A 22,525-nucleotide genomic window follows, 5' to 3' on the forward strand; every position below is an offset into this window, starting at 1 on the left:
GGAGAGTGAAAACTTGGCGAGGATCAAGATTCATCGAAATTGGATGTGATATTATCAAGCCGTCCGCAATATGGACTCGATTATCCCGATATTCTGACGTCGGATTAGCCGGTTGAGGAGGCACGAATATCTCATAATCTGGCAAAGTTAATTAGGTACGAATCCAACGACTTTTCAGTGTTGAGATCATCGGAGGATTAGCTATAAGACTTTATCTAGAGGTGAAATCTGAGTGCGCGGTAGCAGAGTTCTGCTGCATCCGGTTCTCTTTATCGCAGGAAAATGTCGATCTGCGAAAATCCGATGTTCCCTCGGTCTAGAAAATGACTCGTCGAATCTTCTCCGAATTCTCGTAACTGGGTTTTTCATATCTGTTGAAGGAATCTAGACAGGGATTGAGCTGCGAAACTATGCAATTAAAGTTTGATTTTATGGAGCCTTGATTATTGCGGATTAGTTTCAACTTCCCTACGGCAGGTGGCGCAAGTCTCTCATTGATAAGATACGATTAATCCATCCCGAGGAAAAAAGACTTCTAAAGAAATGATCCGCGAACAATCCTACGATGCTCTGTGATTCGGAATCAAATCCACATAATCCACATAACGATCGGCTCAGCTTTATTTACTAATTGCGAGTTCTGACACAACATTTTCAGTACCAAAAACGGAATTTTCCAGCGACCCTGGAATCGATCGAGCTGTCATTTGCTAAAGAATGTCGGGAATCGTGTTGAATGGCAGGAAGTTGCTGTTTTCAGTGTCATAGAATCGCATGATTGGATACAGATTGCTCCGATTTTCGAATTTCGAATGAGAGAACAGGGCCGGAAGTCTTGTTTCACCGCTCTCCGATTGGCCTGACAAAGTCTTTCAGTGGAATATCGATTCGGAAAGTTATTAACAATTTTCTACTCATACTGTGGTAGGTTTGATTCTAAGCACCCGCAATTTGCGTCCCACATAACACGCAGAATCAATACCGGGTCTGAGAAACTCTCGTCGCTATCCGTCTTGGCGTAAAGTTTCATTCGGCGCGACGGATTTCAGGAATTTCAGGGAGATCGGAAAAATTGCAGCGTCATGCTGATTTGTAATTCCCATAGCTGCAGAGGGTCGGAATATAGAAAAATGGCAGAATTGACGAGACAATAATCCGAATTTAAGAGTTGCAGAAATTTTCAAAATCGTTTTTCAACAACAGTTCACGGGATGAAATTTGTAACAATTTGGAAGTCAAATCTACATCAGCAATTTTACCCCCCCCCCCCCCAAGAGTTGAAAACATTTCACACGAAATCCTAAAAATCGTAATGAAAGACTAGGGAGTATGGAGAAAATTCAACTCACCAAAGCATTGCAAAAGTCAAAATTGAGGCTTTTCACTCAAATGTATAATTTACAAGTTTGAAATGCAGAGCCACTTCGATATGATGCAAAGACTAAGATTTTCTTATCAAAATATAGATACTGCAACAGTAGAGTAAAAGGAACTAAAAAAAAAAAGAGTCAACACGTAGATAAAATTATAACTTTCACTCAAAGTTCAACGACGATTTTATAAATTGATACATTAATTTGGGCTATTCTATACGTATTTTCTTCACTGATCTTTCTCGACCCCATTTAATAGTAAATTAAATTTTTGTTTTTCTCGCGTTTTCTACACTCTTAATGTCTGGTATTTGAAGCCTTATAATTTTTATAGTGTCTGCACTTCTCTGAACCGTAATTCTCAGTTTTGGAATCCTGATTTCAGGGTTGTCAGAGTTTTGACCGAATCATCAGGCTTTTTTCCAATTACCAAACAGAGACCGTAAACATCGCCGGCCCTCTGATTCGACCGTTCTGCTTTTCGATCTCCACGAGTTAATTAGATCGAAAATGGAGATCTGCATGGTACAGCTAAAAGCACACACAAAACCGTGGGTCCATAATGGCATTGTATATTCAGATTACGCAGAAAGCACTCGAAACACAATGATATGAAATTCCGGAGTGAAAATTGTCCGCGGAAAACTGGAAAAGATGTGGGTGTAGTATAACCCGAAGTGAAAACGACCGCCGAGATAAAAACTGCTAGCGTCGGAGAATTTTTTATTTTTTTTTTTCAAATTTCTCGTTTTCACTTTCATTCTCTTTTTACGAATTTTTTTTCCTCCTTCGTGCGGGATAATTTTCCTTTTGTCAGCGGAATTATTCTCATGCGTATTATAGTACACGTTTCCTCGCCCCGTTTTTTCCCGTCAAATTTTTTCTTTTTCTCCGTTTTTGTACCGTTTTACTTGAAAGATAAGAGAGGGTGGAATCCACTTATTTACGCTTCATCTTACTCGCTTTTGCTAGAAAATTCTTTAGCTCGAATCTCTTCGTTTTTAAAACGTGATCTCTCTTTGTTTCAGGGTTCAAAATGTCCGGAACGGCGCCCCCCGGCGGTGACACCAGTCCCACCCGTCAGCCAAGGTAACAAAACATCACATGTTCATCGTTTTAACAGTTCAGATCACAACAGTCGAGAATTTTACCTTGTACGACGATCCGGAGTCTGATGTCATAAAATCGAAAACCTGGATTATTGCAGCCATTTTCGAAATAAAAACTTGAAAGAAAAAAAACAAAAAAAAAAAAAAACAATCAGTGGCTTCGCGATCATTCTGGCAGTGACTTCAAGCCCGATAATTATTATTAGTTCACTACTAAAAATGAGTACGAGTGCTCCAATTTCGTAAGATATGAATAAACACGAGAGTACAAATATTTCCAGTAAATGTGTCGCATCTTTTTACTGTAGTTTCTAAAATATTTCGGCATATAGATATATTTGTTGTAAATTTAATACGTCGTACAATTGTTTTTGCTTCATCTTCACCGTAGATTTCAATTCCTTTTTTCACTCTAGACGTTTGGTGAATAAGTCATGAAATCGTGTCGAGTATTGAATTTTTAGTAATAGATCGGAATATTATTTTTTGGGTTTGTATATAATATTAAATAGTTCTTATTTATACAGAGTGACTTGCTAACAACTGAATGGTTTAGTGCGCATGCGTTAAAATTCGAAAATAAGAGCAGTTGTTTCATCAGGGTGACCAACATTGGTAAATTTAGGTGAGAACGCCGCGAAGTACGTAACCTCAAAAATTTTAACATCTGTCGGTCATCTGAATTTATGAATATTGGTCGCCCTGACATAACAATTGCTCTTACTCTCGTTAGTAAGATTTAAGTAATTGATTCTCCATTGTTATGTGCTTCGTGGATCAAGTCTTGGGTCTGTATCATGAATTGGTTAGTCTTTGTCTTGTTCTTTATTGCGTTCAAAAGACTTGGGCACTTGATAAGAATTCTCGTATCACGATATTCGTTGGTGATTGCAACTTCTACAGCCATGCGTATAACACATATACTTCGCCTTTACCTGGACCACTAATTCTTGTATGACGAATCTCGTTACTTGGTCTTGCTCTTCAACGGTAACAAAGGGTGAGACTAAGCCAATTATTCTCTCCATGCTTATGTGTAGATGTTATTTTGCAATTGATCTTACGGTGCGCTGTTATTGGATTAAGTTCGTTTCGTTGTCCTCACAGATTGGTGGTTATATTGAGTATCCACGGCAGGTTTTGAGGATGCGGTTTTCTTTCTGTAATTTGGGGTAATTCGATCGCTAATTAATCAAAGTACCTGTTTATTCTTCTGCAGAATATTAGGCGTAGACGGGATGTTTTCGGATTTTTCGAGTCTAATCTTGAAGCTAGTGTGTTGTCGAACGTTAAGTTTTTATTGGACAACATTCCCTATTTTCATGAATTTCAGAAAATAGTTCTTTTAAATTGAGGTCAACAATAATGTAGAATTATCATTCTCATTATCACCACTATTTCCTACATTGTCAATATTACCACCATTACTACTATCACCGGTGTCACCACTTTTCTACCATAACTACCATACCTACTATAAGGGGCCGTCTATTTATTACGTAAGGCAATTTTTGCCCATCCCCCTCCCTCCCCGTTCAGTAAGAAATCGTAACACCTAGGAAGCACCCCCCCCCCCCCCCCCCCCTTCAAAACATCTTACGTAAAACGTGGACGGCCCCTAACCACGATAGACAACGTAACCACTATAACTGATATTTTCACTATGGTCACTAATCCATTATTGCTACTATTAATACTTCTACAACTATCACAACTATTTCACTATTATCATTATCGCCACTATTCCATTATTATCACTAGTGCGACTTTTGCAACTGTCAGCGCTATAACTACTATTTAACTATTGTGACTATTGCTACTATTACCAATACTACTAATCATATTTCTATTAAAAAAAATTCACTCGAAATTCTCATATTAATGCGTTAACACAGAGTTTGAAGAAAATGGTACAATCGCGAATTCATCGTCGCGTACTTATCACTTTGAGATAATTTCAAACCGCCAGATTACAATGAGAATCAAAATTTGAACATCGCATAGCCGCAAAAGCGTTCCCTTGCAAATGTTCAATGTGAAGTTTCGATTCCCTTGCCCCAGAAAATTCGCCTTAAAATTAGTAACAAGCCTTCGATTATAACAAACCTCAGACCATATACCGTGTTGAATGAATTCTAGCAGAGGATAATTCGGCGATAATGAACGAGCTACCTCGTTCCCACTGCGCTATAATTGCATCAATTTTCATAAGCTAGGAGAAATTCCTCGTAGCTTATTGTTGGACACACAACAACCAGTCTTACGGTATCTGAGCAGTCGGGTCGATTCCTGTCCTTTGCGGTCTGTCGAATTCTTCCCCTTTTCATCGGGATTTAGGGATTACACACAACATTCTCACCAATATATATCATTTTAATTTTATCAATTGATAATGGATTCAATAGTTTATAATGCCTTATGCCTTGAGATTACATGAAATTCTCCATTCATTCATCGTCAGCCTACCTTAACGCAAAGGCCTGGAAGTCCCTTGTTGAATTGGATGAATTAAGTTGTAATGGTGAAAAATGTCAATGCGATCAGAATGGAAAAGACCAGAGATAGGAGAAGAAAACAACCGGAGTCGATTCTAACCAAATAAAAATATGAAAGCACGATATATTTTATACGCATACACAGAAATATAGACATATTATAGTTTTACTGATAACTAAGGTCTTCTTTCTCTTTATTTCTTTTTTGTTATTTCAATCTTGTTGTTGAGCGAGAGTGACCGGACGGTCAGTCCTGCTGGACCATTGTGCCCGGGCCCGTTAGGCACCCTAGAATGTTGGAAACGACGTGAGGTCAGCCAGTTTAGCGATCTGAAACAGCCTGTCCACCCGTGTTTCCTCGATATTCTCCCCGCCGACGTGGCTGACCCCAAGGGCTTGTTTCATGTGCCCTCCAGTCCGCCACACCACACGATCAGGTTGAGGAAGTCTCCTGCTCCTATCGGCATCTCAGGCACTGGGACTCCGTACTGAGTCCGAGGTGCATCAGGTGCCCACTCGTGTACCAGTGCCCGGTAATAAGACCCATCACGGCTCTCAGTTGGGTCCTGTCTAGATTAGTGAGCGTGGCTCCTAAAGCGTGCGATGGCTCTTGGAACGGGGACATTTGTGTGAGCCATGCGGCTCTCCGTCTAGTTCCTGGATAGGTACACTTGGGGACAATGAATCTGAGACGGCTAATTTTTTACACTAGACAATTATGTTGGCAACACAGAGAAACCTACAGCGCCATGGTCGGCCGAGAGCGAAACAAACTCGATCTCAATAAACATGACATAACACATGACCGTCGAATCTAACCTTGGAATACGTGTCAATCCAATAAGTCATTACGCCCAGGGTATTCTAAGGTTAGATTCGACGGTCATGGGTTATGTTACGTTTATTGAGGTTGAGTTTGTTTCATGCTCGGTCGACTATGGCACTGTAGGTTTCTCCGTGTTGCCAACATAACTGTCTAGTGTGAAAAATGAGCCGTCTCAGATTCATTGTCCCCAAGTGTACCTTACGTACCCCGGATATATGTCAGTGAGGCAGCCTTCATCGCTTGCCCAGCGTGAAGTGCCCTTCGTGACTAGTTTGTATGCCAGCTCCTTGCCATGGATACCACTGTGTACCAGCACCCATATAAAGCTCACGTGATTGGCCTATGCCAGCCGTGTTAGCAGTATGACGCATTCCCGTGCCAGTACTGGCCTTATGATTTAAGCATCCAAGGAACTGATTGCAGCCCGACTATCGCTACAAATGTTTATGTGCTTGTCTTTGTAACCTCTGCTCAGGATATACCTGGCACAGGCTAGTAAAGCATACACTTCGGCTGTAGCGCTGAAGCCGTGGGTCCCAGGGCGAGCGAAATGCTCCCTGTCGACGATCAAGGCATCAAGGAGACTCACGTCTCGTCGTCCGCCCGCAGACTTTCGATCTCGACTTCTGGCTTCATCTCCATCGAGCTGGTCTCCGTGGATGCCACGTCGTCATGCTCTTTTCTTGAATCTAAGTTTTCCGGTCCCAAATCCATGAGGGTCCCACGACTAAAAAAGGAAGGAACGTTCCACCCCCTAGGGCCTTCCCTGGTCGTTCTCCTATCCGCCACCTGGAGTCGCGCTCGATCGGCGTTCAACCTGTATCCCTCACCCCGTACGGGGCTTGGGGTCCGAGTATTTTAATCAGCTTGAAAATTCTTCGACCTGTGGAATAATTTTGATTTATTTTTTGATCCGTGTTACAGGCAGAGCAGGACGCACAGCGTCGGCTTTCCGACGCGTACGTCGCTTTTACCGGAACCACCGCCGGCCGGAAACGTTGGAGCACCGCCGATACCGCGTCGCCATTCCGCAACCCCTGCGGTAGGTGATAAAAATTTATGTGTTCAGTTAAGAGCGAAAATCAACCATGTGTATAACAATTTTGCAGCACTGATAGACATGGCGGAACAAAAACCAATGCAATGAAAAAAGACGTTCATTACAGTTGTGTGTTAAAAACAAATGCTGCTCGTAAGTCATTGGATTATAAGTTTGACGTATATGATATCGTTGAGTCTTTATCAACAAAATATTTTAATCAATCACACGAATGTAAGTACCTATACCGTTCGGAAAAGAGTACAGATACAAACCAATTTTTGAGTTGACAAAATCTGTACGATTCATTATGGGTCAATAAGATTTTTGAAAAAATGAAATCAATTGGAATGGGTAATATAAAGTTACCGTAGTGATTTTTGAAAAATTTTGGACGCTTATTTTGGTATTATGATACTTTTGAAATAAGTATTTCATGGTTTCTGTTACAAATAAAAATTAAGCTTTCTAAACTAAGACGTAACGAATTTTGAAATTTGTTTACTTAAACACGAGTTTTTTTTTTTTTTTTTTGTTCCAACAATTTTAGCACTAACACTGATCAAAAAGGTTTGTTTCGGAACTTTGATACGTGTTCGCGTTTTTAGCTAATTTTTGATTTTCTTGCGTCCGGGAATCATCGAAAATGTCTTTGAAACAGCCTCCGCAACGCATCGTGAAACTCCGTTTCCACTTTCCGTGCAGTTTGTTTGTTCCTCCGTTCGTTTGCTTTCGGACTCCTTGTTCATTAATTTACCTTAAAAGCCGCAACAGACGGATATTCTTGGTGAGATCAGTTGATGAGGGCCGGACTTCTGTGGTTCATGGTCGTATTTCGAGTCTCGTTAGCTTCGAGGCGAGGCTTTTAGTAGTTGCAAATCTCCGTGTTGGACTCGACAAATTTCTAGTTCTCATTCGAAGGGCTAATGTGGTCAGTCCTCAGGTTGAACCGTTACCTTCGAATCGTTGAAACATAATTAGAATTGTCCTACAAGTTTTCGTTAAAAGTACGCTAGATGTAAAAACAAAAGATTGACGAAATGAAACATAAAAAATCAATCACATGCCCTAAAATTTTCGGTTGAAATGTAAAAAAAGTTCCAGTACTGTTCTCTGAGACGCTTTGGAAAAAATATTTCATCCGAATTCAATTTTAAAATTGCTGAATGTTTCATCGAAACGTAGCATTCAGTAGCTTCTATGATTTGGACTTTTCATTATTGTGTAACTTGACTTCAACTGTTGAAGTTAAATCTTATGCACTCGTCTCAGCATCCAGAGAACTTTAGAACCATTTCAATTCCGATTCGATTACAAAACTTTTAAACGTAACAATCAAAACTTAGCGTTCATCACTTTTTTTATGATGAGAAATCTACACACACTCACAAATAATTACGTAATTGGATAACATGTTTCGTCACAACGCAAGAATGAGATTGTTATGCTTGAAGTTCAGAAACCGCAGAAGTGGGAAACTTATCTAATTTAAAATTTTTTTAAAGATTGAATCCAAATTTTGTGTACAGTAGTAATTTTTCGTGACGAGGAAGTTCAGCCATAAGGGGATTATTGGGTAGTTGAGTTAACGTGTCGTCATAATGCAAAATTAAAACCTAGTTCATTGACGCGGGATTAGAATTTATAAAAAACGTGAATTTTGTTTCGATCGAAAAGCTTTCCAAGACTTTTCTTTCAAGGTTTTGTGTACACAATAAAATATAAACTTAATTCAAGTCCATGTGCTGTCACAATGGGGAAAATAGTTCTTGTACTTTGCTTTAATAATACCGTACATGGGCAAGTTGACATCGTTAAGACATTCGAATTATTTGAGGCACACAGTTGAAACTTGGTTAATTCGATTAGCTGCTCGAAGATTTGCTGTTCTTTTTGAAGGGCTGAAATTCGGGTTCACAAAGTGCTGAGGCTTTATTCAGCCCGGTATTTCGGGAGTGATCGAGTCGCTCGTCGAGGTCTAGGTGGAGGTAAAACCCTTCGGATCGTGACCAGAACGCACTAACACCGGGTAAAATTCTGTCTACGGTGAGGCGGAACACGGCCGCTATTCGAGGAACAAGAGCGATTTTCGATAATTTTGCTGACAAGTAAAATTCCCACCCTCCTGCCTTCGGAGCGTGGAATGGGGGCGGAAAGGAGGGAAGGAGAACTTGACACTTAGTAGAGTTAAATGGTTTGCCCGAAACTTTTCGTCGACGGCTCCGGCTCCGGCAAGTTTCTACGTACTTAACAGGGCTGCTTTGCCAAGAATTAACACTGTTCGACAATTTTATTACCCGATGGTCATACACGGATTATTATATTTTTGAACTACGGAAATAGCTTGAAAAATACAAAGATACGTAATACTGGGATTATGAAGATAAGGATTAAATATTAATGATTCATTTTAAATCCCTTCGAAGTTGATAATTTAGTACATTCGTTCGACTTCACTTTTCAATGGCTCATTATTTTATTCAGAGGACTATTTTCTTTTTTCAGCAGTCAATTTGATATGACGTTTTCTTTTTGACACGGTTATCAAAATCAGTGCAATGTTGTAAAATTGAATTGACTTAGCGATTTTAATATGATGAAAAAGAAAACTATTTCAGTCAATTTTTTAGAAAACAATCTTCTGAATCAAGAGAGCCAACGTAGTGTGAAATAGAACAAACTCAATAGAAGTTTGAAGAAAAGCATTTCGATATCGATTTTTCATTTAAAATTGCTGTATAGTGACAAAAAATACAGTAAATTTATTCAATTTGACTTTGTAATATGTCTCTTGTTGTAACGACAACCGTTTTTCACAAGATGACTAGAACGAATCTTTTTCGTTTTCATGGCAATAGTGAATTTAATATCGCTGTTTCTTAATAAAAATTAATATCAGTGCAGTCTTGAAAAATTGTATATTTGCATATGCCAACATAATGAAAACAAGTGTCTTGGTGGTAGGGATGTATAAAACATCGTTCTCCAAAAAATAAGGTAAACATTCATAATCCAAAATTCAATGATTTTTCGACCGTCTTATACCGATTTGAAATGAACAATCAATATCCAGGCTCTCATTTATTACTTTTATTTTTTTCTACTCTTCTGACATACTTAAAAAAATATTGTTATCTTACGGATATGTAAATTTTATATATTCTCAATGTCTGAGTATCTCGTAATGAAATCAGGGATCAAATATCGATTCTTGAGTCACTAGCAGCCCGCCTTAAAGTCAGTGAATCGGATTTCCGCAAATGCGATTTGACTTCTGCTTCTACTTCTACTTCTACTTCGTTTTTTATTTCCATTTCAGGCTTTTTGTCCAACCCATCAGCAGCCAGTGTGTCAGCCACAACAATCAGACACTCAGAATTCCACTTTACACCGGCACTACAACCACTTTAACACAAGGTCACTCAATTTATACTCACATTTATACTCACAACAAATTTCACCCAGTTTCTGTCGTTTTTTCTGCATCTAAAAACCTGGTTAGGCTGAAAGCTATGTTTATCTTTTTGTGAAACGTTTTCGACACTGGGGAAGCAAATAAATTACACCTCCCTGTAAGTCTAAGAAATTTTTTTGCAACAAATTATCACTTGATTCGCTGGCAGTAGAATCTATACGGTTATATTGTTTTGAAGAATTTGAAAGAGTCGAAAAGAGAGGAGGGAACAATATTTGAAATGGGCATACATTGATCTGCTATACATTGGAAATGATGAGTAGATGAACCCCTTACACCTTAAAAATAAGCCATGTATAACAGTGAAATGCCTGTGACCTGAAAATTTGCGAATTGAGGGAGAAATTTGTTGCCTTATTGCGCTTATTGAGTTGACAAAGAATGAAGAGCGTTCCAGTAATTCGAGGATGAAGTCCGGTGAAATTACAAATTCCTGCAAGTGCCTGTCTCTTTACAAGTATCGCTTGAGGAAACCCGCGACGACGAAACCTTGCAACTAAATTCTTTCTCAACTCTATCTGAGAAATTTTCGGCAACAATATCACAAAGGCGAATGAGCTAAAAATTAGCAGGTCATTGAAAGACGCTGAAATTTCACCGAGCAGTTCTGCAACTGGATGAAAAATTGGATATTAAGACAATTTCATAAAGCACGTAGGATCGCGAACACGACGATTATTAATAGATCCTCGATCATTTAGCGATCGAGAAAACAAGTAATAGAAACTCTGAGCTTTTCCGACAGATTCTAACTATATCAATATAATTTCATTGAATAAGCCTAATTCTGGTTCGATCCATTTTCGTCAACATGTTTCTGAATATTGGTTTAAATAACGTCTGTGACAGTGAAAAATTCCTCATCTTTTTCAAAAACACCTTGTCGTCAAAAATTTTTGCAAAAATATTTGAGACAATCACAGAGTTATTCGAGTTGCATAAAAAATAAAAGCTGTCACCTGAGTTGCAGTCTCATGATTAACTATCATATTTTACGTCACTCAGTTGTAAAAAACAAAGTTGAAACAAAATCAAGTTATAACACACCAAAATTATTTCTGTAATCAAATTTTTCTATATCGTCAACCTATTTTCATTTAAAATTCATCCGAATATTGCAAGCTGCGAATCGTTGGCATAATTTGATGGTTCGTTATAATTGGATCGTACATTTAGATAGCAATTCCTTTCGTTTTGTATGCAACTAGTATCGTAATTATAGCCATGGAGTAAGTTTGAATTTTTATGTGAGAATAGTGAAGTTCAGTGAGGAGTTTATTTTGTAAAAATTTTATTTAGGGATTATACTGACTAAAGTCGATCCAACCATGCAAGAAAATACTTTGTTCATGAAACTTTGTTTGGTGTAGTCGAATCTACGTGTGAATTGAATACCGGGATTTGCGGGTCCGGGATTTTTCACTTTTTTTAATCGCGTATTTTGGAAAGTCACCTTCAAGTTCAGTTGAAAAATGTTTCTAAATTTTTTAAACAACGAGAATCGCAAGAGTTACTCGCAATTTTTTGTTGAACCATCGAATGACAATGTCACAATAACACTCGAGCACTTATAACTTTTAATATTTTTGAGAATGTCGTGAATAAATTTTTTTTTCTTTTTTTTTTATGGGAACGAACGTTGCATTGTTACATATTGTCTACCACTTTCGATGACGAAGTGAAAGAAAAAATTTCTTCCGTTTGTCGCGCAGGTGGCGCCACCGCCGATCCCGCTCCGAGCCCCGGCGATTCCGAAGCGATGCAAAAACGAGCGTCCAATCCCGTTGCAAGTCCAGCTCCCGGCAGTCCCGCGGCGTTCGAATCCTGACCGTAAACCGGCGGCGCAATTCGGGCAGCCAAAGGCGGACCCAACGCCGCCAAAACCCGAACCAAGACCGACGGCAGCGAAGAGCAGTGGCGCTGTGAGTCCGTGGCAGCAGCGTCAGGAGGAACGGAATCTGATCGAGCTTGACAAGGCGTCACGTGACCTCGATAAGCGGCTGCAGGAGCGAACCGGTGAGCTTGGAAAGCACGCCGGCGTCGAGCGATTGAAGTTCGAGGAGCTTCAGCGAGCGGCGCGTGATCTGGAGCGCAGGCTGCACGAGAAGCCGCTTCCGGTTCCGGCCGAGCCGCCGGAAGTACCGGAGCGCGCGAAGTTTGAAGATCAGCTAAAGTCCCGGTACGATTCGGACATGGAGAAGGCGAGGAACATGCTTCAGAACAGCTTCGGCAAGCGGGAAAAGACCACCGGCGAGAAACTCGAGAAACTTCCGAAGGCCACGCAGACCAACATCCCACCACCGCTCAGCGCCATCGTTCAGAGCCCCGTTCCTAAGCCCATAAGCGTTCGCCAGGACAGCAATGTGTCCTCGGACAGCTTCAGTCAGACCAGTTCGCCCAGCTACACCAGCAAGACCATGGAGGCACCGCTTTTGCCCCATAAACACGCCAACGGGAAAGTTCCAGGTGTGTTCAAAAGGGTTCTCGATTCCAAGAGACATGTCCGTTTCTTAGAGATTTACTCGCTTTGGGTTTTGTGCAGTTTTTTTAACGATTTCAACTCCAAAAATCTCACGCAAGACATCAAATTTGAAAATGGATGAGATTTTGAAGGGTTCCGAGAGATTTCAAGTGATTCAGAAACATTTGATAAGTTACCAAGTAATTTGACAAGAATCGATGAGGCTTGATCATGTACTTATGTGATTTCGAATGTTTCAAAGAGTCTTGAGGTGTTTTGAGGAGAATTCATGTAGTTCGAACAATATTTCACTTGTTTTCGTAAATTTAAAAAAGTTTTCAGGTGGTTTAACAAGTATTTATGAAGCTCGAATAAGATATTACGAGTATTTCAAAAATTTCATAGTGTTCTGTAGAAAATTTATGTAGTTTAAACGAGATTTTTCATGATTTTAATGAAACACATAAAATCATGGTGTTTAAATAAGATCATACGTGATTACAAAAGGTTCTCAAAGTTGTGTCCTCACTTTTTGAAATAATTCATGGATATTTTGTTCAAACATATTGGAAATAATTAATTTTTCACCAATATACTTTTCCCACTCTGTTAGTCAATTGTTGTTGCCTGTTTTTAGGAAGAGCACTTGTACCAGAGCCAGAGAATCCGCCAGGAAGTCCGATCACAAAGTCGATGAGCACGCCGGCCAGTCTGCAAACAATCGTGCGATTTCACAACGGAAGCAACATGTCGCTTCATCACAGAGTGAGTAAATTCCAATAATAAAATCCGGTCCTTTTACAGACTGCTATTTCTTGAAGGATAAATACAGAATTGGAAACGTTCTCCTGCCATTTTGTTCGCTTGTATTTTCTGATACAGCGACAATCATCACGGACTGTTATTTATGGTAGGTTCTACTACGGTATCGATTTCCAACCGCGGTACCTACTTGTCAGTCGGTGGCAACTTCAGTTTTGCATTCGGAAAGCCTCGTATATTGTTTCCATGAGAGAGAGATTAATCGTTGTGAACGTCGAGTGAATTGTGTAAGCCAATTATGGTGGCACGTAGAGTAACAAAGTGTATGAAACTTTACGATATCATTTACGTGCATACTATAAAAAGCGTTATGTTTGCGCGTTATCTCAAGATTGAGACGAATTCGAACGTAGGCTTCTGAATTATCTCTGTAATATTATATGGAACACAATCTGAAGTAACCATTTTAAGGAGTTGAGTGAAAATGAAGTGAAACTTACTTTCAACGGTGTACTTGTTAAAAGCGCAAATTACTTCTGACTACAAGCGCTCAGATGCAAGGCTGTACGGTTAACCGGTTTAACCGGCCAGAACGGCTAACTTTATTAATTAGACGATGGCTTAATTCGTTTCCTAACTCGTTACTCAGATATCGCGTAGAATCGTTCGAATTCGTTTCAAATCACGCAGGAATTGCCGCAAATCAGTGAAGAACCGCTTAAAACTGTTTCAAATTCAATGAAACTAGTTTGAAATCATTTCTAATCAGTGTGAAATCGCTTTGAAATCATTTGGAAATTATTTAGAACCTTCCGAATTAATTGGAGACTACTTAAAAATCGCTTAAAACTCTGTGTGATTAGTTTAAAAGCATTTGTAATCGTTCTGAAATCGCTGGAAACCATTTACAAAACACTTGAAGCTCTTCGAAATTAGTTTGAAACCGTTTTTCCGAAACGGTTGAAGATCTTTGAAACCTTCTTGAAATTAGTTGAAAATAGCTTATAGTCATTTTTCAACCATACCGTGGAATTGGTCTCGGCTTTTCGTCGCTTATTAAAAAGCACTGCAGACTGGTGCCGTTAACTGATTGTATGTCGGAACTCTACGGTACGCTGCAAATATTCCAGTAAGAGAAATCGCGCACTCACTTCGAAGAGACAGAGCTTTTTGAAACCTCATCTTGTGGAAGGGAAGCATGAAAAGAGGGGTCGAGAGATGAACAGATTGAATAAACGTTATAGGAGGGTTCTGGAAACCTGAATAACTCGCCTGCGGAGATAAAATAAAATTCGAGAGAAAAAAAAAATGTTGTCTAGATAAACGTGTTCCAACATCAATTACCGAGCTTCTATCGTTTGATGTTCGAATAAAAACATTTTTTGTCATCCCTACTGCAGAGCTTACATTCAGCTTAAAGATTCTCTTCTCCTGAAAAGATTTGGTAGACCTGCCGATATCGGAATTAAATCGTCATATCTACCACTACTTCTTTCGTGTTGATTCGCTTGAAAGTTTATGAGGGGCTGGCAAGTCATCAATTATACGTGCGACGCGACCGTACGAATAAGTTGAAATTCTTGCATTCAGCCGTTTTGAGAGACACTTTATACAGACCTGCTTATGGGAGGGTGGATTCTATTTCGTGATAAGGATCGTTAACGCACTAATCAATTCTGAGATGTCCTGAGAAGTAGACAATTCACCCAAGCGTATTGATAGTGTTAGATTGACCTTAGTCAGTGTGGTATTGACGCAAAATAGCGTTAGACCAACATGGAATAGTGTTGGATTGACATCGGATGGTGTCAGGTTGACATCGGATAATGTTATACTGGAAGAAATATCACGTAATTACTCGACGCTACATGCTACGAAGTAGTAAAAATCACACAGGTACTCGGAAGTCCTCAAAATTAAACTCGTGGTTGAATTGAACGCACAAGACTTTTGCTATTCGGAGGTCTTCGATACTTTTCAGCTTCAATTTTTCAACTCATTCATTATTCTGTCTTCGTTGCATTTCAGTATGTGAGAGAAAGGGAAAGAGGAAGTTAGAAACCTGTTTCAACTCCATCTCTGTATTGCATTGGCGTTTTTTTTTTTTTTTCAGCACGATACTTTTTCTTCGTTAAGCTCTGCCGAGTATGATGAATGCAAATCAGAGTTTTATGTGTAAAAATAGAAATATCAGATTTTTTCAGCTCGCCGAGACAATACGACAGTGATGGAAATATATATGAACGCGCGCGCATCCGCGCACGTGGACATAAAAAAAAACGCGATCAAAACATGTAAAACCAGATCAATAAATTCTTGTTCACAAAGTGCAACGAAACCCAGAGAAAGAGGAATGAAAAGCTTTTGACTCCATTGAATGAAACTCTACATAGGATCGAGGTCTGTGAATTCCTGCAGTAAAACGAACCTATAAAAAGAGCTGGTAGAGAATTATTCCCATTTATTTGCTCGTTTCGCACACTTTTCATCAGCGTTAAAAATCCAAGTCCTGCTTTGCATCCAAGCAAAACATGTAGGTTTGAAAGCCGAACCGCAAGCGCCATAACTTTGTTGTTTAACGTTGGGGTGAGCAGAGAGTGGAATTACCTCTTACTACTCGCGGCTCAAGTGACTCTCAATTCCATCTCGCTTTAAGTAAATTTCGGCTTTTAATCGCCGAGGGTTTTCGCACGCCCCTCCAATTAGCTTCTGATAAAAACACTCTCGTCACTTCATCGCTTCAGAGTTTTACACGAGCTAATTCACCACCAATTAACCGGGGTGATTTTCCTACCACCAATTCACCGCTTCACACAACCCCAAAAAATCTGTACAGAGAATTAGGGATTTGTTTCAAACGTTTTTTTTTTTTAAACAATCGACGATAAACGAAAGCAAATTCCAGAACTCATTGTCCAGTTCAGGAATTGTTCTTGGAATGAATCTTCGAGGTGTAAAAACAAACGGTATGGCATTTCAAACGGGTGTCAAAACATCTTTAAAGCGTTTGCATACTCTTTTCATCGAGCTAGAATCTTCATCTATCCATGAACTGCGTTATGCGGAATTTTTGAACTAACTTATTTTGTATTTATTCAGATAATCAGAGATATAAGGAGACCGAGCAGTCATTACGTGACGACAGGAAGACTGCGTTTTAGATTTGCCCAAGTGCTGGTCAACGCCGTGGCTCTTTTTGCGATAGCAGGTGGCCTAGCAGCGTACTTTAAATGTGAGTAAAACTGATCGATGTCATAACTGAATTTTCGCGAAAGCCTGCAATCAAGCTTCAGAGAACTGCAGACTCGGCGACTTTAAACCAACTACGTGACAGTTATTATATTCCAAGCCATAATAATTCGTCCTTTGAATGTTACGGTTTGCGGTTTTCTCCGCTCACAATCAGTAGCGTTAATAACTTGTCACAAAGCCAGATTCCGGATACAATATCGAACCAATTAGCGACCACTTCCACCCGAGAAATTTTCCACACTGCATTGGACTCTACGTATGCACGATGTATGTAACGTGCACGATGTATGTAACGTGTAATATTAATGTTCGGAAAATTGGATTCCAATCGACTCGTTTAATTGCATAGAACTCATTTTGCCGAGAGACCGTAAAAAGCTTCATTGTACTATATCAATTGCACTGACTTATTTCATGAGTTGTACTACATTTCACCACTAGTGCCCATTTGCTGAGCATCGATTTTGATGCTTCAAGTCGTTCGAAATCAGTAGTACATATCCACCATTCTTACATGAAAACAAACCGAATTAGATTAATTCTTCAATTAATTAATTCTCACAACAGTCCATTAATCATCACTCTTTAACTACTTGTATACGTCATACTTGAACGAAGTGACTTGTTCAAAAAACCACATGAACAATACCATCGAAGGATCGAAGTGGTCAGCCGAATGATCCAGTGGCGTTTGATCTTCCTCTTGCAGCTTACCCAGCGTACACTGTGAGGTTGGAAAACAATACTGTACATTCGACGGAAATGGTGATAGCCCCAGGACCTCCGAAATTCGAACCACCGCTGAAAAATCCAGCACCAGGAATCTGCCTGCCAGTGATCGTCAGCTTCTGTCAGTACCACAAGGTAAGAGAAGTGAAGTGAACCGATTATTGCCAAATCACTGTGACGAACGAATGTGCAATCCGCCTTCTCGTTTCGTTTGCGAAAAAATATTTGGTGCACTGAAATCCCGGGGGTTCGACTAGTTCGGATGAAAACAGACAGCATTGACCCGCATGCACACGTCTATCCATTTGAGTGTGCATCGCGAGCACTCGACTGGATCCGGCAGTTCGAGTTTGAGTTTCATTCTCTGCAGCTCGTGAACTCCTCCGCTCGAACTAAGGGCTTCATCCAACTCCAAATAGTCGAACAATTTGATAACTCCTACAGAGGGTATTGTTCAAGGTCTATATACTTGGTCCATTTCACTCAGGATCAATATTCATTACTCATATTTAACCCTATGGAATACGTCATTCCGAGTGGAAACACGAAAGTAAGGGACTTGTCTTTGTCGAGGAGCAGGAAAAATTTGATACACCATTTGTGGCACTTCGACTGTATCAATTTTCGCCACTTTTGCGAACTTCTGTATTCGCTGGTGCGACCTTTGATCTCATGGATTTACTCAATTCAATACTGATATTCAACTTTGAAGTGGTGAATCAAAGCACCATTGTACGATTGGTCACCATAATGCTCGGTTAAATGTAATAAATGTGGTCACAACCGGATCAAACGATGTCCACAACTGATCCCGAGTCGACCTAAACCTATCGTATAAATAGGCATCGTTCATCGTTGACACGTGATTGTTACAGATCCCGTACAATTTCACCGTATTCCCGAACTACATGGGCAACTTTGGACAGAGGGACGCTCAGCACGAGCTTGAACTGTACGACGCAGTTGTCGATGTGCGCTGCTACGAATTGGCAGCCCTGTTTCTCTGCAGCGTGTTTGTGCCGAAGTGTGGTGTACGAGGCCAGGTGGTTAGGCCATGTCGCAGTCTCTGCTATCGTAAGAATTTTCGACTGATTGGTGTTTCCTTCGATTGCTTATTCGGCCAATGCTGTAAATTCGTTCCTTTTTGAAGAGACCAAACATCGCTGCGGGTTCTTCCTCGAAGTGTTTGGTCTCACCCTGCCCGAGTATCTAGAGTGCAACCTTTTTCCCGAGAATGCTGACCCCGAGGTTTGCGTTGGACACCGCGAGGTCATCGAAGCGGCAAAAAGGGCGGAGAAACCCGGTGAGTAATATCTTTCTAGTGGAATGATGATTGTGCTCCTGTATGAAAAAGACATAATGGGGTGTGTACGAGCAGATGGTTGAAAGGGTAGGTAAATTTATATCCCGACAACCAATTGCTTCATTCGATTGGGGCTTATCTATTCAAAAGCATGAAGATGGAGCTTCCTTTGCTTATTTTTTTCTGATACGTTCATTTGATAGAAAGCATTGTTATTAACAATAACGTCAACCATTTTTCTCAGCAATGTGTAGTGTGATGCCCAGAATATCTCCAAAACGGCTCAAACTGGTTGACTTCATATCTACAGACAATATTTGTGGATTGGTCACGTTCTTTGCAACGATCCAAATTTGTTTTCCTTTTGTTTTTTCATCAACTTAATAATAACCGTCTGAGGACGTGGCAAAACGAATTAGCTATCGAAGAACACTGTCTTGTAAATTCAAAGTGGTTAGGTTGGTTAGGTCCTTTTTAGAGTTCCGTAACTCAAAAAGTAAAAACAGAACCCTTGTTGGAACATTTCGTTGTCTGTCTGTTCGTCTGTCAAGACAATTTTTTTAGGAACTGATAGAAGTATCAAGTTGAAATTAATATCAAATACTAAGATGTACGATCTCTTGGAGGTGTAAGACATTCAAGCTTCCAGGTCAATGCAATCAAACGATGCGGCCATTTATGTCACATACTTTAGCACTCGCAAACTCGCTCATCAAAACCTATAGGGTACTTCCCGTTGACTTAGAATCATGAAATTTGAAAAGAAACAAGGTCTCACGGCACAAGTAAAGGGAAAAGTCTCAAAATAGTTAATCTGTTGTTACATAACATCAAAGGAAATGATTAAGTTTATACGAAACCCTCAGGGCGCGAGTCCTACTCACACTTGTCTAGTTTTTTGAGATATTGTGAGTAGCGCGAAACATGTCATCCAGCCAAGTTATGTTCATGCTGAGTTTCAAATATATAAGAATTTCCGAATAAACCCGTTATCATTATTTTTTTTTTCCTTCTTCCAGTCCGTGTTTTTTTTTTTTTTTTTTTTTTCAGCAAAATGCATTTTGCATGGGGTATGTCATGCGGCAACGTCGAGAACGAACTGGGAAAACAAAAGACGGGCTTAACGACCGTTATAAATATCTCACCAAATCTATTGTCCACGATAACAATGATCCAAACACTGCGGAATACCTCTTGAAACGTTATCCAACCGCTGTCACCAATTTTCGTGCTCCAATTTCAAATGGCACCCATTTCCTTCCGCGAGAATTGGCGTGATCATGGAGTTCAGATTTGAGTGATTTGGGAAAACAATTACTCAAATCAAACTTACTCGCACAATCGTTTGTGAAGGGTTTTCATTAAAAAAAAAATGGTGTATCCTGGGTTGTAAAAAATTTTCATCAAACGATTGCGGCCTGATTTTATCACATTTTTTCTCGAAATGCATTATACTGCCGAGGCGGAATTGATCCCGATGATTTTTCCGTACCACTCTACAAATTCTCATACCCAAGAAAATTCGGTTATTTATATTTCGTTCCTGATTACCTCTCGAGTGACTTCATGATGATATATAATGCTGCAATACAGTTGTTACCAATGAAACCAATTTCCAAGAATAGGTACTTCAGTTAATTACAAACAGCAACAAGAAAGGAAAGAAAAGAGCCAGAATCTGACAGTTTCAGAAAAGAAGACTCGGAGTGCGAAATTAACTATAATGGGGATGATAAGAAAATAATAATGTTTAGGGGGCCAGTTTAGAGAAAAGTGGGTCGAGTAACGATCGAAGGCTGCTGCGGTTACGTAAGAAGGTAAACGATGTTCAGTACCAACAAGTTTAACTTACGACAACTGTACTTATATAAACAGACCGAGCATTGGGAAAAGAATTTGATTGTGAAATAAGCTCAAAAAATTCGAAGAAGCCAATTCCACGTTGCTTATGCAGCGGTATTGAACCGAAATCAGTGTTGGAATCAAAACAATACTCTGAGCAATTTACAATCGGTCCAGGATAATTGATCCGCAATTTGCAATTCCGACCCCGGAATCCATTCCGCGAATAAGATTTCTGCACGATTAAACAACTGTCGATAAGAAATTATCACCGAAGCGCGATCCCCTGGGAAATTTACCAGAACCCCTTTATACGTTTTCGGACAAACTTGCCACCCCGGAATATTTGCGACTTCCTGGAAACGTTGAAGATGCTTTCAGTTTCTTTATCGTTTCGAACTGTTTCACAGCGATCACGTGACTCATCGCATTCTCGAGGGTTGAACTCTCACCCTGAATCAGCTTTGAGTCTTTGGCCTTGTGGTTTATATTTTGCAAGAAAAAGCGTTCGGAATATTCCGGTTCATCAAAGCGTGGAATCGCATCCCGTTTTTAGGTACAGAAAAGGAGGTCTGACTTTCGTCTTGAGTCGATCCGCGCCGATCTGTCTCTTGATTGCTGTTGGAGACAATCACGGAGGATCGAGATTCTTTCTCAATTTATCAGGTGTGTGTAGTACTTGGAGGATGTTTTGTACAGATTACCGGGATGATAAAAGAAGCTGAAAAGTTAAGAAGAATCGCAAATGGTCCATTTGGCTACCCTTCCTGTTTTTTCTGGCTCCTTCCACGACCATTCGTTGATCAATAAATTGCGACAAAGCGGTTTCTTCTTCCTTTTCTTCAACTTCTTCACCCTCTTTGCAAGGTCCGTCTCCGTTTCATTGGGCAGGGGGTGAAAACGAATTAATAGAAAATCGAAGTGTCGCAATACCCAGCTTTCAAAATCTCAGAAATCTATTTGTTGAAATTTTAAAATCTACATAGCCAAAGTGTAAAATAGTGAAGTATACAGATTACCAAAATACAAAACTGCCAGAATTCCAACGATTTCATATTTTAACCCTTAATTCAAAATGGATTTTGAAACAACAATATAGTTGTCAATGTTCTATTTTCTGACCTTTTTACACTCCGACCTCGACCCGTTCCATGTTTGGCTGAAAAAATATTCACGTCTCTATTTTTTCGATAATTTTAAAACATTTCACCTACTCTCTCCAGCGCTTTAATGTTATATCATGTATTCCGCGACACAAGATGTTCACTTTTGCGAGGGTATGAGATAGCAAAAAAAAAACACGAAGCACATGTCGGGTCCTATCGCGAATTCTTTTCATTTGCCACACGCTGTCACCGTCGTACAAAAGTTCACCGAGACCCCCGACCTACCGCTAATGCAAATCTAATTGTAAAATCCATATATTGAACGATAACGCTGTCAAGCTAACCGGTGGATGCGGCTGTTATCTAACTTCAAAATTCTCACTTTTCTACCGGCAATTGTTCCGCACCCTCGCTGTATGCCACAGTTTTTGTGTTCAAAGACAAGAATTATTTTTCCTCATCAATTTTTATCCGGTTCAACATATTGTAATGTATTTCTCGGAATAAGCATGATCGCATTTGTCTCATTTCATGTTATTATTTCGAATGACATTTTTACCGGAATCTCACCTTTCAAAATGTGGCTGATCATTCTTGGGTCAAAATTGAATATCAAACTGTCATAATTAACATTCTGCTGTCATAGAATCATCATGCTATTCTATATAATATATTCATGAACAGGATTTTGGATAGTTCGAGATTCGAAAATGCATGAAAATTCAATTAAGAATTTGACATGTTACCTCCGTT

General features: G+C 39.7%; 1 protein-coding gene across 4 annotated transcripts in view; it reads left to right on the forward strand.

Moving 5' to 3' along the window:
* The window catches only part of LOC124305229 (atrial natriuretic peptide-converting enzyme-like), a 92,352-nt gene that overhangs the window by 64,468 nt on the left and 5,359 nt on the right, over positions 1-22,525 (forward strand). For all 4 annotated transcript variants that reach the window (XM_046764394.1, XM_046764397.1, XM_046764395.1 and 1 more), the window contains exons 3-10: positions 2,402-2,462; positions 6,728-6,845; positions 12,030-12,783; positions 13,416-13,543; positions 16,640-16,772; positions 17,502-17,656; positions 18,397-18,595; positions 18,672-18,824. In XM_046764394.1, the coding sequence (XP_046620350.1) occupies positions 2,410-2,462; positions 6,728-6,845; positions 12,030-12,783; positions 13,416-13,543; positions 16,640-16,772; positions 17,502-17,656; positions 18,397-18,595; positions 18,672-18,824 (1,693 nt within the window). In that variant the 5' untranslated portion in view covers positions 2,402-2,409. The remainder of the gene's footprint in view (positions 1-2,401; positions 2,463-6,727; positions 6,846-12,029; positions 12,784-13,415; positions 13,544-16,639; positions 16,773-17,501; positions 17,657-18,396; positions 18,596-18,671; positions 18,825-22,525) is intronic.

This window comes from Neodiprion virginianus, chromosome 5 (genome assembly GCF_021901495.1).
Source record: "Neodiprion virginianus isolate iyNeoVirg1 chromosome 5, iyNeoVirg1.1, whole genome shotgun sequence".
In the NCBI taxonomy this organism is placed as follows: Eukaryota; Metazoa; Arthropoda; class Insecta; order Hymenoptera; family Diprionidae; genus Neodiprion; species Neodiprion virginianus.